Source organism: Puma concolor, chromosome B1 (assembly GCF_028749965.1).
Source record: "Puma concolor isolate L17-30 chromosome B1, mPumCon1.1.hap2, whole genome shotgun sequence".
Lineage (NCBI taxonomy): Eukaryota > Metazoa > Chordata > Mammalia > Carnivora > Felidae > Puma > Puma concolor.
In genome coordinates this window covers 166025138-166045215 of record NC_141670.1, presented here as the reverse complement: position 1 = coordinate 166045215, position 20078 = coordinate 166025138, and the positions used below count along the sequence as shown (strand labels likewise).

General features: G+C 45.2%; 1 protein-coding gene across 2 annotated transcripts in view; it reads left to right on the top strand.

The window, feature by feature from the left end:
* The first annotated feature begins 631 nt into the window (after positions 1–631).
* CWH43 (cell wall biogenesis 43 C-terminal homolog) overlaps positions 632–20078 on the top strand; it is a 57667-nt gene continuing 38220 nt past the window's right edge. The window contains exons 1-6 of one of the 2 annotated variants that reach the window (XM_025921981.2): positions 632–785; positions 2608–2799; positions 7271–7391; positions 8012–8166; positions 10681–10882; positions 15715–15803. In XM_025921981.2, coding sequence (XP_025777766.1) covers positions 743–785; positions 2608–2799; positions 7271–7391; positions 8012–8166; positions 10681–10882; positions 15715–15803 — 802 coding nt within the window. In that variant the 5' untranslated portion in view covers positions 632–742. Of the gene's footprint in view, positions 786–873; positions 1176–2607; positions 2800–7270; positions 7392–8011; positions 8167–10680; positions 10883–15714; positions 15804–20078 lie in introns of those variants that run through there. The other variant, XM_086705093.1, reaches the window with a different exon arrangement.

The window sequence follows — 20078 nt, the reverse complement described above, 5'->3', positions numbered from 1 at the left end:
GTTGAGGAGGGCAGAGTTTCCACTCACCTCACCTGTTTCCTCTCCCCTGAGCAAGTGTTGCAAGGTCTCTACAAGCCATAGAAAATCCTGGAGCCTCTGGGATTTTCGGACCACCCTTCCAGAGCGCAATTTGTTTACCGCCCGGCTGAGGAGTAGCTCAGTCTCGGGAGGCTAATGCCGCCTCCCAAGCGTTAGCCCCGGCTTAAAGAAGGCCCACGGTCCTGTTGGCACCTGATGGCCCCGGGCGCCGGAGCCCGTCCTGCAGGCCCCCTCCCGTCCAGCCTGCGCCTCGCAGCGCACCACCGTGGGGCTCCTTTTAGACCCCGCACCAGCCGCCCGTCCTCCGGGGCTCCGGCAGCGCTCCATCCCCGCGCTGCTCTGCGGCCGGGCCGGGCAACCCCGCCTTCGCCCCGACAACGGGGTTCCGGGCCCCCGCGAGTCTGCCTGGCGCCACGGCGCGGGGCGGGGGCGGCCGGCCGGGGGTGCGGCGGCGGAGCGAGCAGGTGGTGCGGGCCCGGGCAGGCTGGGCTGGGTGTGGTGGGCGGGGGCGGCCGCGCGGCGGCCCCACCCTCTCCTGGGCCCGGCCCGGCGCGCGGGCCGCGGGGCTGGAGGGTGGCAGCAGGCTCGGCGAGGGGACGTGCGCGCGGACCCGGCTCCGGAGGACGCGGCGGCGGGCGCGGGGCGTGCGCGGCGGGGCAGGCGCTCGCTGCTCGCTCGGGAAGCGCCGTTGTGCGTCGCGGCCATGTCCTGGCTGTGGCGAGAAATCCTCCTGGAGAGCCTCCTGGGTAAGCTGAGGCCGCCCCCGGGCGCGCGTTCGCGGGGGCCTGCCCCCCACTCGGCCCGGAGCCGCGGCGCTCGGCCGGTTGGCTGGGCTCGGGAGGGAGCGCGCCGCGCGCCCAGGATGCAGAAGTCCTCTGGGAACTTTTGCTACCGCCGTCAAAAAAGACGAGACCTAGACTGAGGTTCGGAAGCCGAGGATTCCGTGGGGGAGACGGTGCCTCCGAGCTCCACTGCACCCTGGGATGGCGCTCTATTCTCCACGTGTCGACCTTGACCCCGCGCGGCTGGGACCGCTCCCGAACCGGCCCCCTCCGCGACCTTTACGTTAGTAAGATTCAGTACTGGACCTTAACTTTCACAAGGAAAGGGGTCCCCGTGTCCCCCAGCGGCTTGAGGTGAGCACGCAGGGAGGCAGCTGCTGCCTGTGTTGGCCCCGCACGAGTGGTCTTGGTGGCGGCTGCACGTTTGGGCATTGCGCGAAAAGCGTCGAACTGGGGTCCCGTGTGCGCACCTCGAAGCTTTGCAAAAAGCCCCAAGGACAATTATTGGGCAATTCTCTCGGAGTCGTGTGACTAAAGTCAGATTTCCCAAATGTTTGGGACAGTGTTATAATCTCGCTGTTCATTATGAAACATTCTTTTCGCTTGGGAGGGGCACCTTCCTAAGAACTTGATTTTCTGGGAGCTGGTAATACTCGGGAGGGTACCCCCCACTTTTTTTCCCCCTAGCTTCAAATGTATTAAGTACAGCGGTGTAAAGTGAGTTACGTTCAGTAAGTACCCAGGGTGCTAGGTATTCTGTGTACTTGATCTCATTTAATCTTAGCAACTCGGTGAGGTGGCTGAAAGGACTACTTTGCTGGTTCAGAAAGGGAGCCTGAGAAGTACCTCGGGAGAAAGTTACTACACGTGATGGTTCGATGGCTACGTTTGGAGCCAGTCTGCGTGGGTTTAAGTTCACTCTGCCGTTTGCCACTTTTTCAACTTTAGACGATTACTTTCTGAATCTCAGAAGTTTTTTTGTTCTTGTTTGTTTTTACGCTTGTAAGAGGGGAGTAAAAAGTGTCCATTTCATAGGACGTGAGCTGTAGGAGGAATAAGATCTCTGTAAATAATTCGCACAGATGCTGCCGCATAGTAAGTGCCCATTAGGTAATTATTGTTGTAGAAGATTATACAGTCAGTAGTTGGCAGAGGTGAACCTGACTCCAGATCCTGGAATTTCACTACGCCATACTGTCTTATAAGGTTAGGTTTAAAAAAGTCTACTTACAACTAAATGATTGTTGCCTGACTAACCTGCCTTTGGATGTAGTCTGGAGTGGGAGCAAAGGAGGGGCCACCTGCTGTTTGTTCCTTTTTTTTTTTTTTTTTTTGGTAGTTATCTCTACACCCAGCCGAGAGATCAAGAGTGGCATAGTCCTCCTTTTGAGCCAGCTGGACACCCTTGTTAGTTCCTCTTTTTGATTTTCATGATATTGCTCTTTATAGAATGGTTGACTTAGGTAAAGAAATTTTATCAATTTCAACCTAGATGGTCCAAATGAAGAGGTTTCAATAAAGGGACGACCTGTGTGGGTGTGAACAAGGTTAAAGGAATAAACAAGGGGTGTCAAGGGACTCACAACAGCAGGAAGCCATTTTCATCCTGGGACATTCTCTTCTTGTCCGAGGAAGGGGAGGAATTAATTCTGTACAGGAACCCAGTTAGGGTCAGAATCGTGAAGGAGGGCGGTCAGCTGGAGCCCTTACAGTGGAGGAGCAGGGCTAGTGTTTGAAACAAAGTCACATTTACACATTCTCCTTAATCATTTTTTTTTTTTCCTAGGGTATGTTTCTTGGTCTCTCTGCCATGGCCTGGGACCGATGATTTATTACTTTCCCCTGCAAACTCTAGAACTCACTGGGCTTGAAGGTTTTGGCATAGTGTTTCTTTCTCCAATATTCCTAACACTTACTCCTTTCTGGAAATTGGCTAACAAGAAGTGGATGCTAATCCTGTTGCGGATAATTACTATTGGTAAGATTTAAAAGTGCTTCTTGAAGGTGTTGTGTGTGTGTGTTTGTTTTTTGTTTTTTGTTGTTTTTTTTTTTTCAAAATCAAGTGAAAATATGTACACTGTTCTTTGTATGCTAAATGATTAAATGAAAAACAAAGATCATTCTTTCTCTTACTACTGTCTTAAAGAGTTTTACTAGAACTGGAAGACTAGACCAAGAGCCAATGTCTTTTACATTTCTAACTTTTCTGTCAGATCGGAAAAGCCTAAAAAAATCACTGAAATCAAGAGGGAGAACAGGTCAACTCTTGAAAATTTTGTGTACTTTTTTTCCAACTATGACAGAAAACTCAGAAACCATTAAAAATTGTTGAATGATACTTCATGAAAGTAGGAAAATTATGCCCAATGAACACTATAGTAAACAGAGTCAAACAAATTAGGGAAGATATTTGTAACTCTTTTGTCAAAGGGCTAATATCACTAACATGGAGTTTTTACAAATCAATAATAAAAAGGAACAACAATTCGATAGATAACAGAGCAAAGGATATGATCAGTTTACTGGGAAAAAATGTAATTTTTTAAATATGTATTTTAAAATTAAAATGTGTAGAATACAACTTACACACACACACACACATATTTGTATGTAGCTTCATATGCTGGATTGCCAAAGAACAAAGTTGGGTAACACTGTATTGTAAGGATGGGAAAGCGGGCACTCAGACATTGCTGATGGGGATGTAAATTGGCACAAGTTCTGCAGAGGATAATTTATCAGCATTTATCAAAATTACAAATACGTATATACCCTTTTGCTCAGCAATTCCATTTCTAGAAATATACCCTACAGATATACTTACGTATGGCTTAAAATGGTAAAACTTGGGGCGCCTGAGTGGCTCAGTCAGTTGGGCGTCCGACTTTGGCTCAGGTCATGATCTCGCGGTCCGTGAGTTCGAGCCCCGCGTCGGGCTCTGTGCTGACAGCTCAGAGCCTGGAGCCTGTTTCAGATTCTGTATCTCCCTCTCTCTCTGACCCTCCCCCGTTCATGCTCTGTCTCTCCCTGTCTCAAAAATAAATAAACGTTAAAAAAAAATTTTTTTTTTAAATGGTAAAACTATAAGGTTGTTAATCATTATAGCAATATTTGTAATAGCAAGGTTAGAAATAACCTACATGTCCTATATATGGGATTGGTTAAACAAATTATGGGTTTTGAAAATTGGAACACTGTAGAATACTGGGCAGCTATATAAAAGAACGAGAACATTATGTAAGGAATGGAATAGTCTTTAAATATATTATTAAGTGAAAAAAAGGAATCACTAAACAGTGTGTGCAGAATACTAACATTTGTGTAAGAAAGTTTAGATGGAAATATATTTAGTTTTTAATGCATTAAATGGCCCTAGAAGGATTTAAAAAAAAAAAAAAAAAAAAAATCCCGATAGCATTTTAGTTACTTGAAAATGGTATCTAGAGACAGACATAAAAGGGAAGCTTTGCAATACATACCTTTGGTATCTTTTAGATTCTGAATTTGAGTATGTTATGTCGCCATTAGCAATTATCAATTAAAAATTTTGAATGTACACTTACTGTCCCAAGGAATTGAGATTATTAATATAAATAAATATTGAGAGACCTTGAAGAAGTACGGGGAGTAAAAAAGTAAGAGGGTGGGGTCATGGAAGAAAAGGTTTAGAAAACAAAAACACCAGACTGTGATCTGGTTGAATCTATAGGTGAAAACTCCAGATGTCTTCCTCTTCTGTTACAATGCAGTGCAGTTGGTTTCTCTGGAGTTTTCCAAGTGGCATATATTTCTTCTCTCTGGATACAGTCATTTGACTTTTTTTCAGAAACAGTGACAGGAATTGCTATGAAATTGCCTTCTGCTTTTCTGTGGGCCAGTCCCCGAAGAAGGCAGAATGAGGTTAGGGCAGTGAGTTCTGTGGATACCCGCAAGGGTGGAGGACTCGGCTTCTCAAGATCTTGGGCTCCGAAAGGATGGTGGTAAAGACCACTGAAAAATGCACCCTTTATGCAGACGACGTCCAGAGAAATGGAAAGACCAATCAAATGTGAAAATGTCAGCTCCAGAAATAATAGAAATGAGGCGTTCTACCCTGAGTTGAGGGTATAGTGGCCGAGCTACACTCCCTTGGGCTTACAGTACCCTCCTAGGAATTACTGTGGCCTGAGTGTTGCAGGTTTCATTTTCTCGTCACGCTCCTTGGTTGGCTTTATGGGAGTGGTCTCATCAGTGGCACTTCTTTGTTGCCTTTGCTCAATGCTGCTTGTGTCAAGCCTTATCTACAGAGCTATTGACTGAGAGTTACTGGGGTGGTTTGTTGATTGTTTAAATCCACTTCTGGCCCAGCAACTTCTGGTGGCTGTAAGGGATGTTGATATTAATAAGTTTGGGGTGTGTATGGTATTTGGGATGCTTCCTGTTGTTCCCATTTCGCCTCCTTCCTCTGTGCAGATCCATCACTTGAGTTGAGGTGGAGTTCAATTTGAGAAAATGGAGTAGGTAGGAAAGTGATGTCGAGTTTGAGGATGAAGAGACTGTTTTGGCCAGATCCTCTTCTGGGTAGTCACTGAGCTCTGCTGATGCTAGACAGAGGCTGCTGTAAGCCGTGGTTTACCTTAAAACTCCCTTCAGATGCTGCTAAGGAAATGAAACAACTTTGTCTTTAAAGACAAAGTCCTAAGGAATCCTTATATAACGACAGAGAAGATCTGTGTTACATGCTATCACCTCTGGCACCTCAGACGTTTTGGGTTAATTACTATGTACTTAACTACAAACTAGTTCATATTCCTATTGGTTTAGGTTTTTTCTTGCCTGATAAATTTTGACCCACTAGGATGGCTCTAATCAAAAAGATAGGTAGTGATCAGTGTTGGCAAGAATATGGAAAACTTGAACCCTCACACATGACTGGTAGGAATATAAAATGGTGCAGCTGCTTTTGAAATCAGTTTGGCAGTTCCTTGAAACGTTAAGCAGAGTTCTCATATGACCTAACTATTCCACTTCTCAGTATATACCTGAGGAAAATGAAAACCTATGTTCATATAAGACCTTGTTTGTACACAAATGTTTATAGCAGTATTATTCTTTTTTCAAAAAAAACATACAAATGTTTATTTATTTTTGAAAGAGAGAGAGAGAGAGAGAGAGTGAGCAGGGGAGGGGCAGAGAGAGGGAGACACAGAATCTGGATGCTTTTATTTTTTTTTATTTTTTATTTTTAACGTTTATTTATTTTTAAGACAGAGACAGAGCATGAACGGGGGAGGGGCAGAGAGAGAGGGAGACACACAGAATCGGAAGCAGGCTCCAGGCTCTGAGCCATCAGCCCAGAGCCCGACGCGGGGCTCAAACTCACAGACCGCGACATCGTGACCTGAGCTGAAGTCAGGCGCTTAACCGACTGAGCCACCCAGGTGCCCCGAGGGAGACACAGAATCTGAAGCAGGCGCTAGTCTCTGAGCTCTGTCAGCACAGAGCCCGATGCAAGGCTCGAACTCATGAACTGCGAGATCATGAACTACGCTGAAGTTGCTTAACTGACTGAGCCACCCAGGTGCCTCCAGTGTATGATTTATATATTTATAAATGAATGATAAAATTAATAATTGTCAATGTTTTTTCTGCATCCTGATTTAAAAAAAACAGTGTTCATTTATTTTTGAGAGAGAGAGAGAGAGCACGCATGCATACAAGCAGGGAAGGGGCAGAGAAAGAGGGAGACACGGAATCCAAAGCAGGCTCCAGGCTCTGAGCTGTCAGCACAGAGCCTGACGTGGGGCTTGAACTCACGAACTGTGAGACCACGACCTGAGCCGAAGTCGGACACTTAACCGACTGAGCCACCCAGGCACCCCTAGAAGCATTATCCTTAGTAGCCAAAGAATGGAAACAACCCAAATGCCCGTCACTGATGAATGAATGAAATGCAGTATATCCATGCAGTGGATATGATTCAGCCATAAAAAGGAACGAAGTACTCATACATGCTATAATATGGATAAGCCTTGAAAATATTCTGATTAAATGGAAGAAGCCAGTCACAGAAGGCTACCTAGTATAGGAGTCCACTGATACGAGATGCCCAGAATGGGAAAAATCTATACGACAGGAAGTAGATTAGTGATTGCCAGGGGCTGGGGCAGTAGGGAGGAGGAAAAGGGAGTTTCTTTTTGGGGTGGTGAAAATATTCTGGAATTAGTGGTAATAGTTGCACAACTTTGTGAATATATTAGAAACCATTGAATTGTACACTTGAACGTAGTGAACGTATTGTTAAGAATGACATCACAAAAAATTAAAAATTGTTTAATTTATACACACAAGTCCGTATTTATCTGTCTGGGTGTAGAGATGGTGTCAGATGCAACAGTTATCGAATGCAGATCATTGTGTTCCAATGCATGATTGCCGGAAATGTTTAGCTCTCCTTAATTTGTTTGTAGGCAGCATCGCCTCCTTCCAGGCTCCAAATGCCAGAGTTCGGCTAGTGGTCCTTGCCCTTGGAGTGTCTTCCTCGTTGATAGTACAAGCCGTGACATGGTGGACAGGAAGTGGCTTACAAAGGTATGGTATCTTATATCCATCGACAAAGGTTCATATCTTAAACAGGTGTGATCATTTACCAAAGGGAAAGTTGGGACCAGGAATTTAAGTGATAGTTTTTACTTTGCATACAGCTTCTAGAAGTCTCACTTTTTCCCCCTTTTCACAAAATCGGAATGCGAATACTTGCCATCAGTCTCCACGATGTTTTGAGAATTAGGAAATTGCAACAAGTTGCCTAGGTAATGGGCTTTATAAGGACTGAAGATGAAGGCATGTTCATTACTGCAAATTACCAACAGGGCTACTTTATAGACTCATTCTATGAAACTATGAAATTCACTCTGACCATGGTACATTGAAAGTACATAAAAAGTTATTAAAAATACTTTTTTTTTTTTTTAATTTTTTTTTTTCAACGTTTATTTATTTTTGGGACAGAGAGAGACAGAGCATGAACGGGGGAGGGGCAGAGAGAGAGGGAGACACAGAATCGGAAACAGGCTCCAGGCTCTGAGCCATCAGCCCAGAGCCTGACGCGAGGCTCGAACTCACGGACCGCGAGATCGTGACCTGGCTGAAGTCGGACGCTTAACCGACTGCACCACCCAGGCGCCCCAAAAATACTTTTGTTTTTACAGGTACCTCAGAATCTGGGGATTCATCTTAGGACAGATTCTTCTTCTTGTTCTCCGCATATGGTACACTTCACTAAATCCAATCTGGAGTTATCAGATGTCCAACAGAGTGATACTGACATTAAGTACCATAGCCACACTTGATCGCATTTACACAGGTAAGCATATGCCCAATTTATTTAGGGATCTGCTCTCTTGCATAGTTTACTTATCTGAATGGAACACATCTTGAAAAGATAAGAAGTCTTTCTGCATTTTGCCTCTGTTTCAATTTTTTGCTCCCTCTGAAAGAGTAACCAGCACAGCCAGTGGATTATTATCTAAGCAGAAGGCACCTTTTCCTTGCCAGAACCGAGGATGAAAATAATAAGCCATTTCTGGCTTGTATCAGTGTGGAGTGGGAGAGTAAACCAGGCTTGAGACTCCCAGCTGGCTTTCAGTTTGTCTTTCTCCCCTCTCCCTCTGGATGGGGCTGAGGGATGAAACCCTTCGTCTCTCTTCCTCCACACTGACCCCCGCATATCTCTAACACTGTGAGAAGTTATTCATGAGCAAAGGCTCTGGGAACTATCTGGGTTTTTTGTTTTTTGTTTCTTTTTTTCTTTTTTTCTTTTCTGGGAGTCTGAAGATGTTTAAGCTCCAAGTCTGAAGGTTGAAAAAGAAAGGAAATCTTGCATATTTGTACCAAATCACCTGTCTCTCTTTGGAGCTGACTTTCTCAGAGACATACACATCCCCAGCTTGCATATTTATTCCATATGCTAACTTGAGATCCTTCTGAAAAGAAGGGAGAAGTGTTACTAGATTCTGGTTAACTTGCACCTGGCTTTTTGTGTGAGTCTCAGTGAGTCACTGTTCTTTTGTCAATACAAGGAGAAATCTCACAGATTAATGGAAGTTTAGAGGGTTTTGGCTCAGCATGAACAAAGTGCTTGTATAATCCGCCTCTCGCCCCAATTTTGGCATGAAACAGGGACAGTGAGAACAAGGGAACATCATTCAAGGATATTGGTCAAGTGACATTACTATTAGAACATTTAGAACTCAGTCTGGTGCCCTAATATATGCTTTATGTTTCATAAAACACTAACATTGAAAGGTGGAAACTCAGGCAGCAAATTTCACAGGTACAGGCTGATAAGGATCTGAACTTCAGGGTGTCATTTACATTTCCTGACTTGAGTTTTCTTTTTTCTCGCCTCTGTTTTAATTCATGTGACCCAGTTGTTGGTCCCTTCCTGTTTTTGCCCCGTACCTCATTTACAAAACCCCAGACTCCTCATCAGTTTCCCCAGAATATCAGATCACACCAGGCAATTTTGTAGTTTTAGTGAAGATTTGCTGGGTCCTGGGAGAGGGGTCCCCGACCAGAGTCCACAGCAGTGATGCTCCGCAAATTCAGTTTAGGTCTCCCTCTTCCCCACCCAAAGACTGCTCAGTCTCCAGGCCCTGGCCTCCTTTGTCTTCACCACCCTTCCCATCATCCCTGTGGCTCACAGCTCTGCTTCTCTCCCTCTGACTCCTTTATTGGCAGAATGGCTTTCCTCCTCCTCATGCAACAGACCCTAAGACTTTCTTCTGTCCTGCAGAGAGCTTCCCAGTAGCACGGGCCATCAGCCCAGCAGGCTGTCTGTTCTTACAAAGACATTCTCCTGCCAGCATTTTCTCCGGTTGTTACGTTTTTGTGTGTGAAGTCATTGATGCAGTGAAATGAGACCTCTTGGTGAAACAGCCCTGGGAAGTAGGGAATAGTTAGGGACACAGGTGGTGGAGTTGGTCTGCCTAAGCTCTCTTTACCAGCTGTATGATCTTGGACAAGTGACTTGTTCTCTCTGGGCCTCAGTTTTTGGATCTACTAAATGGGCCTAGTAATAGGTTACCTTGTAAAGTTGTTCCCAGGATTAAATGAGTTCCTATCAAAGGCTAGGAAGAGACCTGAAACTCAGGAACTGCTCAGTAAGTGTACGACTATTACCCTGGGTGCACAGTGGGGTAGATGAGAGCCCTCTTTGGGGGTGGGGGGAAGGCAGGGACATGGCCTGGTGTCCTGGGGGAAGGTGGGGACATGTCCTGGTGTCCTGAATATGTTCCACTCAAGAAGGACTGCATCTGTTCCCTCAACATACCAGTCACTTTTCCTGTATATGTATATATATATTTTAATTTTTTTTAACGTTTATTTATTTTTGAGACAGAGACAGAGCATGAACAGGGGAGGGTCAGAGAGAGGGAGACACAGAATCTGACACAGGCTCCAGGCTCTGAGCTGTCAGCACAGAGCCCGATGCGGGGCTCGAACTCACGGACCGCGAGATCATGACCAGAGCTGATGTAGGCCGCTTAACCTACTGAGCCACCCAGGTGCCCCTTCCTGTATATGTCTTTGCTCATACTGTTAACTTCACATGAAGTAAAGAACTCGCTGCATTTTCCCTTGTGAAATCCCAAAATGCTTGGTTCTCCCCAAAGCATTCCTGATCTAGCCTGCCTGAAATCATCTCTCACACCAACTAGCTCTCAGCACGTTCCGCTTTGTATTACAGTGCCACATCTCATCTTCCCTTCTAAAATAAGCTCCTTGAAGCCAGGTACCATTTCTTGCTTGCTACAAGTCTGTGAAATATAGAGGGTACATTTTCATGTAATTGACCATTTCTCATTTTTTATCCTAGATGGTGACTGCAGTAAGCCAGAGGGGAAAAATACTGGAGTGGCAGTCAAGGGCGTGGCCTCCAGACCTACCTGGTGCCTGGCAGGGGCTGCCTTTGGCAGTCTCGTGTTCCTCACCCACTGGATTTTTGGAGAGGTCTCGCTTGTTTCCAGATGGGCCGTGAGTGGGCACCCCCATCCAGGGCCAGATCCTAACCCATTTGGGTGAGTGTCGGTTTGGAAGCCATCAAGGAATTGGCTATTAAAGTTGAAGGAAGAAATACCTCTTTTGTTGAGCAGCTAGATCTGCGCCAGCCAGGTGTTTCATATTCCACTTTCCCTAGATAGCAACAACGTTGCATGATGTTACTGCCTACTGTGGAGGGTGTTTGCCCCGGTGCTGAAGGGTTGCTAGAAAGCAGATGATGGAGGGCTGAAGGTTGTGCCCGGTCAAGTAAGGTTTTGGAAGCTCCTGCTTGGGTGCTCTGAGGAAGTTTCCACATGGGGGAGCATTCTCAGGGGCAGAGAAGACATGCTGTTGCCATTTCCTTCAGACCCCTCCTTACAGTTACGGGCATTTGATGGGATGAGACCACGGTGCCCTGATGAGAGAAAACAGGTTGGCAGCCTGGGCATCGATCTCTATTCTCTGCGAAGGAGGGACGCCCAGAGAGATCTCTGCATCCTGTGATATTTTGGGACTTGCTCCAACCATGGGGCACCCAGGGAGTCAGCAGTCTTGAGATTAAGTGTTGGAACCAGCATATGCCTGGTCCTCATTAACCCTGTCTCTACCCTTTGGGATACGTCTTTTCTCCTGTGTTCAGGCCCAGCCTTTCATGTACAAAGATTGGAGGAACCTTTAAAACATCTGCCTCAGATAACTGTTTGCTCTTACAGTGTGGAGGTTCCCACATTTGGCAAATGCCTGGTGGATCCTTCCCCAGCAGACATGAGAGCATACCCCCAGGTGTCCAGGTCTGGACTCAGAAGTCCCCAGTCCCCAAACACGTTCGTCTTCCTCCATGCCTTGCTTCACCCTTCCTAGCTATCACTCCGTCATCCGAGCCAGAATCCAGGAGTCCTCCTACAACTGTCTTTCTCATTTTCTGTGTCTATTTGGCATTAAGTCTAGTCAATTCTACTACTTCTCTCAGATCTATCCCTTCCCCTGCGATCCCCACCCTATCTGCCTCTGTGGAGCCCTCACCATCTTTCATCTAGGCTTCCTCTCTTGCCTCTTCATGGTCTCTCTTCAGTGTGGCCTTCTCTGCACTGCCCCCACTAGCCCCGCCCCCAGTGAACTCTCCAGAAATGCACATCTAACTCCATCACTCCCTGGCTTAGAACCTTTAAGTGGTGTTTCCATACGAGGTCATGTGAGACAGGATCTGTTCCCCCACCCCTCTTACTTTTACAGACACTTCCTACCTTATCCCCGTGCTTCATCTGGGCTGAAATCACTTCCAGTTCCCTAGAAGTGCTGGACTCTTCCAGGCCTTTGTCTGCAAGTATGTGCTCTTCCCTCTGTCTGGCTGCCTTCTATGCTTTGGTGTCCTGGCAAGCTCTTACTCACCCCTCTAAACCCAGCTCAAGCATCTGCTCTGTGAAGTCTTCTCTGATTATCCCAAGGGTTCCTTTATGCTACATACTACCTTAAATTCCACCCTTACCCTCTTCTGTCTTTTATTATTATTGTGTATTACAATTTTAAAAAACATTACAGCTAGGGGCACTTGGGTGGCTCAGCCAGTTAGTTAAGCGTCTGACTTCGGCTCAGGTCATAATCTCACAGTACGTGGGCTCGAGCCCTACATCGGGCTCTGTGCTGACAGCTTGGAGCCTGGAGCCTGCTTCAAATTCTGTATCTCTCTCTCTCTGTTCCTCCCCCATTCATGCTCTGTCTCTCTCTCTCTCCTTCAAAAATAAATAAAAACATTAATAAAAAAAATTTTAAAAAGACCATTACAGTTATTTTAGATCTTCCTGCTAGACAGTAAGCAACTTGAGGGCAGGGAATGGGAAAAAGAACTACTATTTATGATTTAACTCTGTCAGGCATGGAGCCAGGAAGTTTCCATATGTTAGCTCATTCACAGTTTGTGTCTTTTGATCCTGGATGCCTTCGCATATTTGGGAGGAAGGGAAAGAAGGAAGAAAGGCACAAAGGAAGAGAAGGGAAGGGGTTTGTTCCCATGCATCAAAGCTTTGTTTCGAAAATTCCCTTTCAAAATAGGCATCAGTTATATGGAACAGCAAAAGGAGAATTGGGCCAGGACCCCGAGGCCAGGCTTGAGGGCTGGAGTCCTGCTCAGCCAACAGTAACTCATCATTCGACTGTGGACGAGTCACGTCGTGTCCCTGGCTTTGTTTTTCTCACCTGTAAAATGAGGGGCTTTTTTGGTAGACGTGTTGTAATTCTGTCTGTTGGAGGGAGGCATTGAAGATGGAGATGTAGCTCATGGGACCAGCATTTCCCCAACTGTGTTCTGTGGGACACTGGTGTCTTGAGATGTTGATAGATACCCTGAGAGAAAAAGGCAACGTCTCCTAAATCTGCACTTCATATTCCTCTCTTTGTGATTCACAATGCACATCCGCAGACGAGAGACCTCCTGGGAGTTTCTCAGACTTATTTGAAAATAGAATTCCCGGGCGCCTGGTTGGCTCAGTTGGTTAAACATCCGACTCTCGATTTTGGCTCAGGTCACGAGTTTACCGTCGTGAGATGGGGCCCCACGTAGGGCTCCTAAGCTCCGCTGAGCATGGAGCCTGCTTGAGATTCTCTCTCCCTCTGCTCCCCCCCCCCCCAACTTGTGCACGCTCTCTTTCTCCCTCCAAAAAAAAAAAAAAAAAAGTAGAATTCCTGTTTTAGAACACCTGTTAACACCTCATAAAATTAGTGTTTCTCAGAACCCTGCTGGAGAAATGTTGCATTAGGCTTTCATGAGTCATGACCATCGTAGTAGAAATCGCTTTCTAAAATCCATAAGAGATTGCATCCCAGGTAAGTGTTGATGCGGTAAAGAGGTGAGGGATGGGAGAAGGGTGAGGGAGGGGCCCAGAGCGTACCGACGGGACGTTGGGAAGCCGAAGGATCAGTGCGGATGGTAGACCCCGAGAGAATGAGGGAGCTAGATAAACTGTGTCTTCCTCATGCTTCCAGTTTCCCATCAGCCCGCCCCAGTGCTCCCGGCCTTGGGACTCTTACCACTAGTGCTTTCCGCCTTCTGATATCCTGAATTATTTATTAATTGTGTTTACTGTCTGTTCCTCCTTCACTGGAATGGGAGCCCTCGGGAGGAAAGGGATGTTTGTTCATGGATGTATCCCAAGCCCCTAGAACACAGCCTGCACATAGTAGGTCCTCGTAAACATTTGTCGTTGAATTGGGGATACAAAAAAATCAACAGTGTCCTCCACGGCCTTTTTTGACATCTGGTCTTCTGTAGACCCAGGGTGATCCTTCACCTTGGAAGTGGGGGTGGGCAGGATAGTAGCCGAGAGCCTCACTCCAGGGCCTGATGACCTTTTTTGGTTTCTGAGTCCTAGCAGAGCTGCTGTGTATGACCTCCGACAGGTTATTTAAGTGCTCTTTTCCCCAGTGTCTGCCTCTGCAAAATGGGGATAATAAGAGCATTTACCTTAGAGACTTGGGAAGATTGAGAGCCTAATAAGATGCAAAAGTCTTTTTTTTTTTTTTTTTTTTTTAACGTTTATTTATTCTTGAGACAGAGAGAGACAGAGCATGAACGGGGGAGGGGGCAGAGAGAGAGGGAGACACAGAATCGGAAGCAGGCTCCAGGCTCTGAGCCATCAGCCCAGGGCCTGACGCGGGGCTTGAACTCACAGACGGCGAGATCGTGACCTGGCTGAAGTCGGACGCTCAACCGACTGAGCCACCCAGGCGCCCCAAGATGCAAAAGTCTTAAAACAGTGCATGGGAGGTAGTAAGTGCTGTGTTTTTTAGCTTAGTTTATGTTGTAGCTATTTAATTGAGTGCCACGTGGTAGCTATTATTGCTTCTGGATATTCCCCTAAAGTGGAGTTAAATTTTTTGATTCCTCCTCCTGCAAGTTTTTGCCGAAGTAGCAAAAGAATGAAGTAGTTTGTGGTTGTTTTAAAACTCACACAACTGTCGATTATTTATACAGTTGACAGCAGTCCCAGAAAGGCCCAGACTGCTTTGAGGCAGAGGAAGGAAAAAGAGGCAAACTAAATAGAAACGATTCCCAGTGACTTTTTCTCTTTGTCTTCGGCAGAGTTATCACATGTCACATGTCACATGGCCAATATGGACTATAATTTAATAGTCTGAGAATACTCAATCGCTGTGTTTTACATTGACCATGAAAGATTGAAGATATCATTTATTTCAAGTCTGAGTTGCTATTACTTCAGTGTTCTTTTTTCTTGATTTTTAATGTTTATTTGTTTATTTATTTTAAAAATGTTTAATGTTTATTTTTGAGAGACAGAGAGAGACAGAGTGGGAGTGAGGGAGGAGCAGAGAAGAGAGAGGGAGACACAGAATCCGAAACAGGCTCCAGGCCCTGAGCTGTCAGCACAGAGCCCGATGTGGGGCTCAAACTCACAAGCAGTGAGACCATGACCTGAGCCGAAGTTGGCTGCGCCACCCAGGTGCCCCAATGTTTTATTTATTTTTGAGAGAGAGAGGGAAAGAGAGAGAGCACGTGCCCACATGCGTGCGCACCTGAGCTGGGGAGTGGCAGTAAAAGAGTGGGAGACACAGAATCCAAAGCAGGCTCCAGGCTCTGAGCTGTCAGCACAGAGTCCGGCTGGGGAATCGAACTCCGGAATGGTGAGGTCATGACCTGGGCTGAGGTTGGACACTTAGCCGACTGAGCCACCCGGCTACCCCTCAATGTTCTGACTGGATATAATATTGGTTTTCAATGAGCTCTCATTATCTCACTGGGTTTTTTCACACTCATATTATCTCTTGGATGTACCCAGAGGTAGGAGATGTATTTTCTATTTGGGACAATAAAACATTAGTGATGGTAGATGTCCTACAGCACATTATTTTCTTACAGGGGTGCAGTTCTGCTGAGCTTGGCGAGCGGATTGATGCTCTCAGCTTGTTCATGGTTTCCTGGTACCAGTTTACTCTGGTGGGTCACAGGTACGTGGGTTTACCTGTACGTGTCTGTGCCCGGCATTCCACTCAGTTGACAATTTACTTCCTCCTCCTTCACTACCTCTCTCCTCCTGTAGCCGCCACACTGCCACCTCACGGTGCTCACATATTCTCCCCCATCTCCCAAAGAAGGCATGTGTGTCAGTAGCAGTTTTTTTTAAGTTTATTCATTTATTTTGAGAGGGAGGGAGAGAGAGCGTGCGTGCCTGAGTGGGGGAAGGGCAGAGAGAAAGAATCCCAAGCAGGCTCCGCGCTGTCAGCACAGAGCCCGTCTTAGGGCTCAAACTCAAGAACTGTGAGATCATGACCTGAGCCGAAATCAAGAGTCAGAGGCTGAGCCGACCCAGCCACCCAGGCGCCCCTGTTTCTACTGCAGGTCTGAGGAGATGGAAGTCAGACATTACCGCGTTGCCAGACCTCTTGCCCTCTCCAAGATTCCCTGCTTCTCTGGTTTTCAGGAATGCCCTCCTGAGCTTCTCACCTCTCGACTTACCTTTGGGGTCCACGTTTGCTTATTCAAGGCTGGGACCCTCCACTCCCAGTCACACTGGTTAGGATTACGGGATATTGATGGAAGCCATCATATGTTAGGAGCAACTACTTATTTTTATGATTGACTATTTTATTACTATGCCTGAATTACATCACTCCTCTGCCTTCCCCTTAAAAGGCAGAAAATGGTTAGAGTTGGTTTTAGTGTTCAATAAAAAACTCTGCACTCTGTAACAGAGCAGTGAACTTGGTCTCTGTGAAGAGAGATGCCCTCTTACATGTTCATTAACCAGGTGATTCAGAGTGTTGCACTGGATGCCCTGTGTGGGTTCGAGACTGTGGATTGGTAATAGAAGGTGTGGATCGACTAACGTAATAAGGAAATTTCTTTACATCCTAAGTGCTATTACTCTTGGATGGAGACATACGTGTAATTCTTTTTTTAAAAACTATATTTTAATGTTTATTTATTTTTGAGAGAGACAGAGACAGAGACAGAGTGTGAGCAGGGAAGGGGCAGAGAGAGAGGGAGACATAGAATCTGAAGCGGGCTCCAGGCTCTGAGTTACCAGCACAGAGCCTGACGCAAGGCTCGAACCCGCAAACTATGAGATCTTGACCTGAGCCAAAGTGGGATGCTTAACCGACTAAGCCACCCAGGCGCCCTGACATATGTGTAATTCGAATAGATTGGCTCATTTAATGAAGTTAGCCAGGTCCTCGTCGTCCTGGAGCGTCATGAGCAAACTGTTGTAGTCGTGTTGAGCCCTTTTTACTTGCACATGTGTTTTGTGGTAGGCGTTCTCTATGGCGTCTGTGGAAGTTAGTATGAGTAGAATTTAAGAGTAACCTTTCTTCTCATCAGAGAGATGCCTCATGAGATTCCTCAAGAAAAGGGCCAGATACTTTTGTAAATGCTGAGTTTGCAATGAGCATATATAGCTTCTTAATCTCTATGCAGTTGGGGAAAGGAACATGAAATACATCGGAGGTTTGTTCAGCCCTGATGTCATGCCTATTTTCATGGAATATAAGGAAAATGCTTACTGGGTAGGTAATTGGCAGCTTGATTTTATTTTTTTAAAAATTTTTTTTTTCAACGTTTATTTTTGGGACAGAGAGAGACAGAGCATGAACGGGGGAGGGGCAGAGAGAGAGGGAGACACAGCATCGGAAACAGGCTCCAGGCTCCGAGCCATCAGCCCAGAGCCCGACGCGGGGCTCGAACTCACGGACCGCGAGATCGTGACCTGGCTGAAGTCGGACGCTTAACCGACTGCGCCACCCAGGCGCCCTGACAGCTTAATTTTAAACATGGAAAACTGGGGGCCCCAGAAGCATACATTGTCAGTTAAAAGACAGAAAAGCTGTGAACCTGTAGTGTTATGCTTATACTTATTTCCCGAGATGAGTAGAGTCAAACCTAATGTAGTTTTGCTGTCTCTCTGAAGTGTTAAACAGGAGTTTAAAAGACTTCAGGGGCAAGCAGATTTGAAGCTTCTAATGGGCTTTAAATCTTGGTGGCAATTAAATTACTAAAATCAAAGTTCTATTAAAATCAAAAACAGATGTGCTAAACGTATTGATAGGACCCCGGTGTATTTTACAGTGTTCCTATAATTTTATTGTATGAAAAATCTGATCTATTGAAAACTAACATGTTAGTTATTATAAATAGTACTGGAATATTCAGTTACTATTAATTCTGCTTGGTGTCGTGGCACCTGGGTGGCCCAGTCGGTTAGGCGTCCGACTCTTGATTTCGGCTCAGGTCATGATCTCATGGTTCGTGGCCTTGGGCCCTGCATCAGGCTCTGAGCTGGAAGTGCAGAACCTGCTTGAGATTCTCTCTCTCTTCTTCTCTCTCTCTGCCCCTCCCCTGATTGCTCTCTCTCTCTCTCTCTCTAAAGTAAATAAATAAACTTAAAAAAATAATTCTGCTTGGTGTCTTAGATGTTGTAAAGATTTGGAGGACGTTATTTGGAAGGACTCAGTCTCCAACACAAAACAGTTAAGGTATAGAGGTAAGTGAAGAAGGCAAAGTGACCAACAGTGTGGGTCATATGCCACCACTGGTATAGAGGTTCCTGGTGGCTCAGTCAGTTAAGCGTCCGACTTCAGCTCAGGTCACGATCTCGCAATCTGTGAGTTCGAGCCCCGCGTCGGGCTCTGTGCTGACAGCTCAGAGCCTGGAGCCTGTTTCAGATTCTGTGTCTCCCTCTCTCTGACCCTCCCCCATTCATGCTTTGTCTCTCTCTGTCTCAAAAATAAATAAACGTTAAAAAAATATATATAGCCTATTTAAAAATACAAATTAAAAATAAAAACAGTAATAGTCAAGGGAATTTGAGAAGATGTTTTCTTTCCCTCCAGACAATTCTTTGTAATAGAAACAACAAAGTCATTCTAATGTCTTTCATTTGGAATATCAACTCAGGAATCCTTGTTTTTAAAAAATAGCCTTTGTAAGCTGGTAAACAGGAAAAAGTCACTCTCACTAATCATTAGAAAAGTGAAACTCAGAATGTGATACTGTTCTCATCATTAATTTGGTAAAGATTTTTAGAAAGGAATAATTCTGCAGGGTTCAAAAGGTGAGACTTCTGGCAAGTCTTTTTTTTTTTTTTACAGTTTATTTATTTATTATTTACTTGGGGAGGGGGGAGGGTGGAGTAGGGGATGGGCAGAGAGAGAGAAGGAGAGAGAGAAACCCAAGCAGGTTCCGTGCTGTTAGCACAAAGCCTGATGCAGGGCTCGAATTCACGAACTGTGAGATCGTGACCTAAGTTGAAACCAGGAGTCAGATGCTCAACTAACTGAGCATCCAGGTGCCCCAGCAAGGTTTCTTAACCTTTCACAAAAGCAGTTGCCCATAATTAATGATTCTTTAAAATGCTTTTACCTCCTGACACAGTACTTATACTCAAAAAAAATTTTTTTTTAGTGTTTATTTATTTTTGAGAGAGAGAGACAGAGGATGAGTGGGTGGGGGAGGGACAGAGAGAGAGAGAGCGCAAGAGAGACAGAATTCGAAGCAGGGTCCAGGCTCTGAGCTGTCAGCACAGAGCCTGATGCAGGGCTCGAACTTGTGAACCGTGAGATCATGACCTGAGGTGAAGTCGGACACTTAACCGACTGAGCCACCCAGGCACCCCAGTACTTGTACTTTTAAGACTCTTTTTAAAGGACTCTTTTAAGTAAATGAGTGGAGATGTAGTAAGAGATTATTAACAAAAGAAAGATATTCCTCACAGCATTGGAAGCTTCATAAATGGCCAACAACAAGAAAATGGTTGCTTGTATTGTGGATTATCTAGTGGGTGGTATATATACATAAAAATGATTTAGAAAAAAACACTAATAATGTGAGAAGATGTTCTCGGTATAATGTTACATAAAAAGAAGAATATAATCTTCAATAAGTGGTATTGTTCCGTTAGTATAAAAATAGTTTCATATGTACATAAAACAAGACTTAAGGGAAAATACATAGGAGTACTGGCTGTGATCAGCTCAGTCTTAGACAATTCTTTTTTTTTTTAGGCAATTCTTTTTTTTTTTTTTTTTAATATATGAAATTTATTGTCAAATTGGTTTCCATACAACACCCAGTGCTCATCCCAAAAGGTGTTTTAGGCAATTCTTAATTGCTTCTTTACAGTTCTGTATTTTTCAAATTTCTACAGTAACTGGTCATTACATTTATTTATTTCAAAATGAAAAAAATTTTTGTTATGAAAATAGCCATTATGAAATCGGAGTATTTTA